This window comes from Scardinius erythrophthalmus (genome assembly GCF_964197995.2).
Source record: "Scardinius erythrophthalmus genome assembly, chromosome: 12".
Taxonomy (NCBI): Eukaryota; Metazoa; Chordata; class Actinopteri; order Cypriniformes; family Leuciscidae; genus Scardinius; species Scardinius erythrophthalmus.
Genome location: NC_138232.1, coordinates 36,416,501 through 36,428,527, shown reverse-complemented (window position 1 = coordinate 36,428,527; position 12,027 = coordinate 36,416,501). Strand labels below are relative to the sequence as shown.

Genomic DNA, 12,027 nt, shown 5'->3' with positions numbered 1-12,027 from the left:
CTCGGCCTTCATCCTCCCGTCGCGCCGACAACTGGTGCCATCATTGGCAGTGCGTGCCCACCAATGAGTGTAAGTTGCCTTGTGTGCTTATGTTATAATTATAGTAGGTAGTCCAGGCTCGAACATGTATGGCTTTGTAAAACAAATTAAGCTGCTAGGAGCATCCATTCCGGCTGTAGCGGTGACAGTTGAGTGTTGTTGTGAGTCGACGGCAGCGTGCTTTCCCGCGAGTGGGCGTGGTTTCAGCGCAGCCAGCGGACACGCCCCCAGCGTTTGAGAGCAGAGACTACTGCTCATTTTTTCAAGATTTTGATCGCTTATCTTATGTACTTGCCGGCTTTTTTTATCATTAAAATTTGTCTGGGTGGCTAATAACACATTTTTCTGTGGTGTGACAAACTCAGAACACATACTTAATTTTGACTTTACAGGGACTTTAATAGAATCATACCATAAGGAGGATAGGAAAGTCAAAATACATGTACAAAATACCACTACAGCACTACTATTTTTTGTAATTGTATTTCACATTATTACTGTTTAAAAATGCAGCCTTGGCGTGTATTGAGTTTTTCTTTTCACTGTTCTGTTCTTGTTTTGCCTGTCTGAGTTTCAAGCTAGTTTCCTGGCTGTAAATTAGTTTCCACAGACCTGTTTCTGTTCACCTTGGTTACATGGAAACTTGTAACCGTGTAAACGTGTTGTGTTTTATTTATCATGCAATCTCCTGAATGTTCATTGTGGATATGATAAAGACTGTGTTTTTGTCCTCTGTCTCCTTCGTCACGCAATTCATTCAACCAGCGCCAGACAGAAGCAATCAATTATGTTCAACAGCATTTTTGTTGTTGACATTAGTGAAACTATAGTTCCCAGCATGTTTTGAAAGGAACTGAATAAGTACTATTTTATGTGTTTTTGAGCAGGATGAGAAAATACTTTAATGTTCAGTTATGTTGGGATTTAGAACCGGTTCAATTAACAATGTGGTAAAGAATGTAGTTACGAAAAAAGCAAGCACAATTTTATAATTCAGTGATGTGATATAAAATATATGAACCTGAATAAATTAATAATTTCGGGGAGTATAAAATCACTTAGAGTGAATCACTAATCTGGTCAATTAAAAAAATAATATTTCATTTCATAGTGCTTAAATTAAATGAAACAATTATTAATTCATGTGGAACCAATATACATGATTAAATCATGCAAATTCAACACACATTTATTTAAAAAAAAAACAAGACAAAATAAAAGAACAGATTAAGAAAACGATATTTTGCAATGCCCTCTTCCTCACCCTTTCAGTTTCTCACTTCTCTTTCTCTTTCCCAAACTTCTGTGTCCCCTGATGGGTCACAGGTAACACAAATTGTCAGAAGTATGCAGATGAGGCTGAGCTCGTTCATATTCATGAAGCTGTGGTTTTAATGAGGGACTCAATTACAGGACCACATTACACTGAACCTGTGACACTTCGGCTGTCTGAAATAGAAAGAGAGAGAGACAGAAGCTCTATGTATTCAGCATCTCATTTCTTCATCTTCAATCTGCGTTTTAATTCTCCAGATCATTCCTCGTTCCCTTTGCTGATCAGACCAATCCCCGTTGCACTCATGATCTTCCATAATTAGCCAAATTATTTGTCTGGGTCTGTCCTTTTGGTATTACATCATACTGTCTCCCTCTCTGCCCGTCTCTCTCTCTCAAACTGCTCTGTGGGGAGCGTCTAGATGTTCTGATGGATTATACTAATGATGACTTTTCCGATTCCATCTTCCTCCAGCTTGGCCCCTTCCTCAGCACACACACACACACAGGGTCTGATTTATAACCACCTCCCGCTATCTTTCTCTTCTTTACAAGTAATGGGGGATCAATTTGAGAACAGTGTGACCTGTGTTTATTCTGTCTCCAAACACACACATATTTGTGTGCACCCATATAGCACAGCACACACAATGATTTGTGGTCTGTGAGGAAATGTAGCCCACTTTACTTGACACTGATTACTGTCTTTGCCTCTGAACAGCCCCGCATCTCTGCATCACACTCAGACACACAGATGGCTGTTTTTCTACCATGGCTGGGTTTTTTTGTTATGTTGTATCAAACAGAAAATTAACTGAAAAGCAGTTTGTTTTAAAGATATCTAGGCACGGTTTAACAGACAGGGCTTAGATTAAGCCAGGATTATGCCCTAGTTCAATTAGGGCATTTAAGTGGCTTTTATAAATGTGCCTTAGAAAAAAACAAATTACTGGTGTGCATCTTGAGACAAAACAATGCCGTGACAAACCTATTACCCAAGTTATTGAAAGAAAAAAAAAATGAATCAAACAAATATTATTTTCTATAGGGACTATACTACTAATATACTACTACTAATATTTGTTTTATGTTTTTAAAAGAAGTATCTTAGGCTCACCAAGCTGCATTTAATTGAGTAAAATAAGTAAAACAGTAATATTGTGAAATATTATTACAATTTAAAGTAACTGCTTTCTATTTAAATATAATTTAAAATTCTATTTATTTATGTGATGCAAAGCAGAATTTTCAGCATCATTACTCCAGTTTTCAATGTCACATGATCCTTCAGAAATCATTCTAATTTCTTTAAAAAAATCTTACTGACTGAAACAATAGTGTAAGCTGATCAATAACTAAAAATATTTATATATCCTAACTACACCTGAATTTAAGCCGCTTTATATTTAGATATTTATTATTATATATTTATTAGGGGTGCAACGGTATAGTATATGGTAAATGTATTCGCCCCAAACCGGCATGGTTCAGTGCTGTTATGATTCCTGTCTTATGTTCCCCTTGTCTTGTGTGGACTTTTGTCATTTCCTGTCCTGTACCATGTTTTGTAGTCCCTTGTAGTTTTTCTTGGTTATTAGGCTTCCCAGGCGTTTCTGATTAGCCACGCCCCCTTGTTATCTTATTTAGCTTGTTAGTCTCTGTATTTAAACCCTGTGTCTTGTTTCAGTGTTTGTGGGTTCATGACTTTGTAATGTTGTTTGTGCTGTTCCTGAATCCTGTTCCCTGTTACCTAGTCTATGTCTGTCTAGTTTTGAGTTTATCTAATAAAGCTGCTGCACATGGATCCTGCTTCCTCCTTTGATTCAACCCTGCATCGTTACAGGTGCATACAGTCAGACGACGAATACAGTCAGTCACAAGGAATGTACAGTTACACCCCAAATATTTCTTTGTGTTCTCGATTAAATTAGCCACCTTCCTCATTTAATAAAATAAGACTAAAATTGGGGTAATCATGGCCTCCTAATGATCCCCATATACTAATTGGCTTCATCACTCTGTCTCCTCTCCACCAATAAGCCGGTGTGTGATGGGCGTTCTGGCGCAATATGGCTGCCGTCGCATCATCCAGGTGGATGCTGCACATTGGTGGTGGTTGAGGAGATTCCCCCCTCTATGTAAATCGCTTTGAGTGCTGAGAAAAGGGCTATATAAATGTAATGAATTATTATTAATTATTATTATTATAATCTAGAGACAGAGGACAGAAAGAAGACTGGACCAAAATACTGTGTGTGTGTGTGTGTGTGTGTGTGTGTGTGTGTGTGTGTGTCCTCACATGAATTTACCTCTAATGAGTAGTGTGTATGTGTATCTGTGTGAGAAAAATGTAAATAGGTGGAATGAAATAATTTGCCATTATAGCAATACATAAGCCCGATTGTGATTCCCCTGTGCTTTTCTGAATTGCCTTCAGAAAGCTGTGTCTCTCAGATAATTTATCAGAAAATTAAGAAAAGGCGAAAGAAAGAGACTGAAATGAGAGAGAAAAACAACGTGTGAACTGTGAAGTAGTGAAAACAAACAAGAATCGTTTATGGTATTAAATGTTATTTAAAGATTAAATTCCAGTGAACATTGGAGTATCAGTATGTTCACCTCCGGTGTCTGTTGTCAGCACTGTGCTCTGCTTCTCTTTCTCTCTTCCACTCTAATATTGTACCAGGTGAGATTTTCTCGAATTGCCTGCCATCACAATATCACCTGAAGTGTCACACTGTCAGAATGTCAGTCAAACCTGTATCTCAGCTGTCTCCCTCAGCAAAACAAACTGTAACCTGCACAAAATGTCTTTGCAAAAGTAAAACATTTTTTAAATGTATATCTTTGATGTTTTTCAGTAATAAATTGAGCTTTTATTTAAATTCCAACAGCCTGTTTCACACCACACACATTAGCAGAGTGCGAGGGGAGCTGCCGCAGCAGGTGTGTGTTGAGCTTTCACACTGTTTCACAGCAGTGAAATCCAAATTTCAGAAGCGATCTCACCAATGTCACAAACTGTGCTCAGATTTGCCAGAATGTCTGCGATAAAAACCCAAAGATTTTAATATGAACTCAAACATCATGTCATTAAAGTCTTTGAAGACCAATTTATCTATACAATTCACATTAAATTTATAACTCTATACTCATACTATACATTAACAATTTGTCCCTGTTTTCTTTTTCTTAAAGATCATTATACACTCCCCAATCACTTTATTAGGTGCATCTTGCTAGTACCGGGTTGGACCCCCTTTTGCCTTCAGAACTGCCTAAATTCTTCATAGCAGATGCTTCATAGTAGATGTTGGTCCACATTGACATGTAGGCCTGTCGCGATAGTCGATAAGTCGATTAATCGCACGATAAAAAAAATGAGCTCGATAATTTTTCCGGCCGCGATAATTCCATTTGCATGCTTGTTTGTTTTCCTCGTCTCTCTCTCTCTACCAAAGAGACTGGATGACCACTCTCGCTCGGTTCTTTAGCGTATAGGAGGAGTGAACCCTCTTGTTGTCAGTTGCATGGTCTTTGTGTGGGAAGGCGGCGCTTGTCAGTCACATGGTCTTTGTATGGGAAAGCGCCGGCGGCCGCGGGACTGTTTGCGGCTACTGCCGGGAGAGAGAGAAGACGCTAGTTGTGAGTTGCGACAGCGAGCCCAATCACATGAAAATGCATATCTATACCACAAATGTTATTTCTCGTGCCATTTATATGCCAAAAATAGTTTTTGCGTGCATATGATACACTCTTTATGGCGTGTAATACGCACGCACTCCTCACCCCTAATCCTAACCAAGTATTTTCAGTGCGTAGCATGCACGCAATAAAGTGCGTCTCTGTCTTCCCGACAGTACACAATCACTTGACAAAGTAACAGGAGTAACAGTGCAAAATTTGGGTGATATGGCTTGTTGAGGCTTTTTTTATTTGTTTACAAAGGTCCTAACTGTCAGTTTTGCCTGTTATGGAATGTATCACTATTTAATAATGTCTAAAGCCTAATATTTAATATTTTTTGAAGTGCAATTTTGTTTCATTTTTTTTTTATTAACAGACATTTATTTTGTTAACAGACACTAAGAGTCCATTGCTTTCATTGTTTTTGGTTGTTTTGTTCATTTTTTTGGATATTTAAAATGTTTTCCGTTTTCAATGTTTAATATTCTTTAGAAATAAAAGTTTATAGATCGTTGAAAAGGTGTACCTGCATTATTATGCCATTATAATTATATTAAATGAAAATGGTCTCAGTACGACAATATTATCGTTTATCGCGATAATTTCTTGGACAATTTATCGCCCAGCAAAATTTGTTATCGTGACAGGCCTATTGACATGATAGCACCTCGCAGTTGCTGCAGATTTGATGCGAATCTCCAGTTCCAGCACATCCCGAAGGTGCTCTATTGTATTGAGATCTGGTGACTGCGGAGGCCATTTGAGTATATTGAACTCAGTATGTTCAAGAAACCAGTTTGAGATGATTTGAGCTTTGTGACTAAAATGGTGTTTTCTGGCTGGAAGTAGCCATCAGAAGATGGGCACACTGTGGTCAAGGGATGGACATTATAAGCAACAATACTCAGGTAGGCTGTGGCATTTAAACAATGCTCAGTTGGTACGAAGGGGCCCAAAGTGTGCCAAGAAAATATTTAAACACACCTTTACACCACCACCACCAGCCTGAACGGTTGATACAAGGCTGGATGGATCCATGCTTTCATGTTGTTTATGCCAAATTCTCATCAGATCAGGCAACATTTTTCCAATCTTCTACTGTCCAATTTTAGTGAGCCCATGGGAATTGTAGCCTCATTTTTGTGTTCTTATCTGACAGGAGTGTCACCGGTGTGTCTTCTGCTGCTGCAGCCCAACTGCTTCGAGGTTGGACGTTTTGGGTGTTCAGAAATGCTCTTCTGCAGACCTTGGTTGTTACAAGTGTTTATTCGAGTTACTGTTGCCTTTATATCACCTCAAACCAGCTTAGCAATTCTCCTCAGACCTCTGGCATCAACAAGGTATTGTATCCCACAGAACTGCCACTCACTGGATCATTTCGCTTTTTCAGACCATTTCAGATCAGCAGTTTCTGAAATACTTAGACCGTCTGGCACCAACAACCATGACACGATCAAAATTGTGACACAAACCATTCTGATGCTCAGTTTGAACTTCAGCAGATTGTCTTGACCTTGTCTACATGCCAAAATGCATTGAGTTGCTGCCATCGGATTGGCCGATTAAAATTTGCATCAACGTGCAGTTGAACTGGTGTACCTAATAAAGTGGCCGGTGAGTGTATTTCCCAATCTCACAAGTGTCTTATCAGCATTAATATTCTGAACCAACCGTGTCATTCTGTATTCACCCAACACCAGGTGCATTCGTCACTCTCACTAGCCATTAGCCGTCAGTGAATGATCATTACTTTAGCTTATAATCACTGTTATTTCCTCCGTGGTGTGGCTCTAAGGAACCCGAGTACTGCCACGAGTCAGAACTCAGATTGAACCCCGCTGGATGTTTCACTGTGGAATGTTGTGCCTCTGAGCGTCGAGGGCATGTGAACATATCACTTCTCCCTGCTAATGGGAGTTTGCAGTTAAATTTAAACTTTAAAAACTTATTTGCAAAGCTCGAACGCCTATGAAAGATAATAGAGAGATTCTGAGCCTATAACACTATCCTTGTTTTTGTTGAGCAAAACACCAGTTCTTTAAATGTGCAAAAATGTGCAGGGTTTAATTCCCTTGTGCAACTTTATTATTAAAGATATACATACATTAATTTATGTATGGACTGTATGTATGTATTTATTTGTTGGTTGGTTGGAAAGTTGAATTCAGAATTCACTTGCCTGAAAAATCTGGCCACAATCCATTTCTATGATGGAATCAATGTCAAATCTCTGTTTAAAGGACAATATTGAACCCAAACATAATTTTTGTCTTGTATTCCAGACCAGTCTATCTAATATATATATATATGTATATATATATATAAGTGCCATCTGAAATTTTCTTCTAGAATGATCATTTTTATCAAGCTCGTATATTTAAGTTCAGTAATTTCACTTAAATGACAATGAATAGGTAATTTTCATTGCCATTTATGTGAATTTACTGAACTCTTCATATATACACACACACACACACACACACACACACACACACACACACACACACACACACACACACACACACACACACACACACACACACACATATATATATATACTCTTAAAACTTTTTTCTAATCTTAACTTTTTTCATGTTTATAAAGCATACATTTTTACTGCTTAAACTTGTGTTTTGGATACATTGTGAGTCAATAAAGAAACAAAGAATAAATTGTAAGAAAAATAAACTTATACAGATATTTTCTGAAAACATGTCTTTATGGCTGATTTGCTTCTCAAATAAATGTATCCCGTTTTAAAGATATTTAGATCAGTTTCAATGGACAACAATACAAAAAAATATTTTATTTTATTTTCTAAAGATTTAGTAACACCACAATAAGTTACAATTTCTTAACAATAGAAAATCATTGAAGAACAATATTTAAACAGCATTTATTAATCTAGGTTAAAGTTAATTCATAAAAATACTGGGTTTTTTTCTTAATAAATTAGCAAATATAATTGTTTACAACTTGAAACGTTAAAAAATGCATTAGTGAGAATTTACAAAGAATTTAACATTAAATTTCATCATCAAGGTTATTGGAAAAAAATTCATTCACTACTATCTAAATTTATTTGGGCTGGTAAAAGACCCAGAATTAAAATTTCTGTCCTTCAAAGGCCAAAAAAGCCTGGGGGTTTAGGACTCCCAAACTTTCAATTATATCATTGGGCCTTTGTGTTGCACCCTCTTTCCACCTGGTTTGACACGGCATCTTGTGTATCTTGGCGTTCTATTGAGGAAAATATTGTAAAGCCCCACCGACAACAAGATCTTATTTACTCTAATATCTCTATTAAACAATCTAAGGTTAAATTTGGGTCCATTATCACTGAGCTGGGTGGATATGTGGTATTCCCTGCATATACTCTTGTCTATTTGATTTCATATGTCTGGTAGTTTTGCCATTGTTATGTATTTATTATTTATTTGTTATGCCACACTACCATGTCAATTTCTCTGTTAATCTTGCTATTACTGTTAAATTGATGCTTGCCACATCTGTTTGTTCATTTGCTTGTTGTTCTTTGTTTTGCTTTGTTTTTCAAAAAAGTTAAATGGAAAAACCAATAAAAAATTGATCACAAAAAAAGAAGTTAACATGAATTATTATTTAATAGGCTAAATGCTGTAAAAGTATTATTCATTGTTGGTTCAAGATACCTAATGCATTAACAAATAGAACCATATTGTAAAGTATTTATGATATTTGCTTCTCAAACAAATGTATCATGTTCTAAAGATGTTTGGATAGTTTCACTGGACAACAAAACAAAAGAATTATTAAGATTTGGTTCATTTCTTAATAATTTGGTAACACTACAATAAGGTACAATTAGTTAACATTAGTAAATTGTTGAAGAACAATATTTTAATTGCCTTTATTAATCTAGGTTAAAGTTAATTCACAAAATACAGTTTTTTTTCCATAATACATTAGCAAATGTAAATGTATACAACTTAAAATGTTGGAAAATGTATTAATATGAGAGTATTTAGAATTAAAGTATTGTTCACTGTTAATTCCTGATACCAAATAGAACCTTGTTGTAAAAAGTGTTAAAGATTGCAATCATCAGCACACACACAGTGTCACCTCTAAAACACAGGGACGTACCGACAGGGCAGGCGCCCTCTGACACCAGCAGCACTTCTCTCTGCAATTTGCAGGCATCTTTGCGCAGGAGACAGTGGTTCTCATAGCTCTCTGCGTTAGATCCGCACACTGGAGCATAGTCACTGCTGCACTGTAAAGAGAGAAAGAGGCACAGGTGTCACAGATGCATGTTTCTGTTGTAAATGTTTAATGGTCGAGATCAGATGAGGACAAACTTTAATTACATTGGCGCTCTGAAACACAAGACATCTGTTCAGGTGTACATGACTGCAGATAGCGAAGAGTGAAATAATGGCTGGTATAACACCTGACTGTGACTCTACAGCACACACACACACACACGGGGAGGAACACAAGTCCGCTGGTGTTGTTGTGGCCAGCTGTGGTGTGGCGCCTGGAGGAAGCAGGTCACCCAGAAGCAAGAACACTGAAGGTGAACCGGTTTCACTCGTATATCAAGCCAAAGCAAATAGAGGTTATTTACATCAGCCGTTAAACAAGAGGTTATCCATCTATCTGAATACACACACGCACACACAACTGACACACAGCAAACACACTGTAAAATCACTGGAAACACACATTCACACCCACACAGAACTGCTGACTAATGGCCTGAGGGGAAAAGAGAGCACAAGTGAAGGACAAAACAGACACGAGAGGGAGGGTGACTCTTTCAAAGTTTGAAATCTCTAGTGTGATTTATAAATCACAGGCAGTCAGCCATTAACACAGGACAAGGTGATTTAATGAACCAGAACACACTGAATCTGATGGAAATGTCCACTGATATGTACATTGCCGTGAAGTTAGGTGGACTTCTGTAATGAAGAGGCATGTTAATTCATGGTTTAATTTCATGTTTATACAAGGTAAATAAATGTATATGGAACCACATTTACCTTTAACAAACATCTAATACTATAGTATTTTTTATTTTTTTTTACTTTTATACTGACATACAAATTTCTTTATTCTGTGGAGCGTGAAAGAAGATATTTTTGAGTGTTTTTTCCCATACAATGGATGTCAGTGGTCCATATTAAAATCTGAGGGTGAGTAAATGATGACAGAAGTTTCATTTTTGGGTGAACAATCCCTTTAACATACTGTATTAAAACCAAGTCTCAAAGTCCCATTAAGTTTATGTAGTTTTAATACATTTTCAACACACTGTTATGGCAATTTGTAAATTCGTTTTGGTGGCTAATTTGAATGAATTTGTACAATCTTATTCATACGTTTACTTACAATCTGTTTGCTCCAGTTAGGCCACCACCTCATAAAATATGTTTTCTCATGAGAAATTTTTGAGTTGCTTTAATAATACAGTACAATAATCAGCAACGACTATAATACAATAAAAAGTTAATGTTAATTGAACAAAAACAAAATGTTAATTGCTGCAGTCTATTTAAAATGTTTAACTAATCTGAATGATTTTTTTTAATCGGTTTGAATGAATAATTCAATGACTCGCTCATAAATATTTCACTTGTTTCATCACTAGATGAATCAGCTTTTTTTTCTTTTTTTTTAAACGAACCTCTTGAATGAATGATTCAATGACAAATACATTTTTAACGGTCACTTGTCGCCCCCTGGTGGTGTAATGATGTAATCGATACAATCATTGTAATGACAAGTTCCGTTCAAAAAGTGATTTACTCCGTTTTGTTCACTACCGTACACATCAGTGTTTATATCCGAACTATAAACTTTTATCCCAATACTTCTGTGATAATAAGAATATTTGAAACACTCTCTCTCTGGGTCACCAGCAGCAACAATGCAAATTTGAATGTTCCGCTGTGATTGTGTCAAAGGTTTAAATAGACACGTTTAATAGGTGAATCTGTGTCATTTAGGAATGAGATCGAGATTATGAATCAAGGTTGCAATCTTTTAACGATTAATCATGCAGCTCTACTATCTAGGCCAATAAAACAGAGCGTTTGTGATGAGCGTTTGACAGATTAGAGAGGTGAATGAAAGACTGAGTAGGAAGATATAAAGAATTGTAAGGCTTAAATAAGAAAATGGATAATAGCAGGTGAAGGATGAATAGAGAGGAAGGAAATATGATATAACCGCTGTTTCCTCATATATCTTCAACCAGCAGCCGCATTTTGACGAGGATATTAAAACATGTCATTAAGAGAAATTCTTTCTTCCTGTTCCTCCATTTACTGTAACTGCTCTCATCTATCTCTCATATAGTTTTTCCTGCTCTGTAGAACTGTATCCCTCACTGTGTCCTGGAACTCAGAGCGGAGCCACAAGTCATCTTCTACCAGCCTGGTCTCAATGTTATACATATAACAGCTTCAGATCCAAAGCTACAGCTGCTGTTATTACCACAGGAACAGAAGTGATGGGCAACCTAGCCAAAAAAGTAACAGTAGGAGTAACACTTAACATTAAGGTTTCATTTGTAGTTAAATACATTAGTTAATGTGAATTAACAATATACATTTGTATAGCATTTATTAATATTAGCTAATGCTAACTTCAACATTTATTACGTAATACAGTTTTTTTTAAATCAGAAACTGAATCTGTTAACTTTAGTTAAGGCACCCTGAACTAACATGAAAAAACAATGCATAGTATTTTTTATCAGCTTGCTTATTGCTAGGTCATGTTAGCTAACCCATTAACGTTGACCAATAAAAATGAGCTAAGCTAAGCTAAATGAGATAAAGTAGCAAGTTATGCTACCAAGATTTTAGCTCATATTTTTTATAAGTATGAAATATCAAAAATTGTGTTTTTGAGAGTAATTTGATCTTGATAAAAATATCTAAAAGTACAACTGAAGTATTGTGTGTGTGTGTGTGTGTGTGTGTGTGTGTGTGTGTGTGTGTGTGTGCGCGCGCTTATGAGGAAAGAAAATGAGTG

General features: G+C 36.6%; 1 protein-coding gene across 1 annotated transcript in view; it reads right to left on the bottom strand.

The window, feature by feature from the left end:
• Positions 1-12,027, bottom strand: part of tmeff2b (transmembrane protein with EGF-like and two follistatin-like domains 2b) — a 68,869-nt gene that overhangs the window by 36,525 nt on the left and 20,317 nt on the right. The window contains exon 3 of the mRNA XM_081380678.1: positions 9,127-9,256. Coding sequence (XP_081236804.1) covers positions 9,127-9,256 — 130 coding nt within the window. The remainder of the gene's footprint in view (positions 1-9,126; positions 9,257-12,027) is intronic.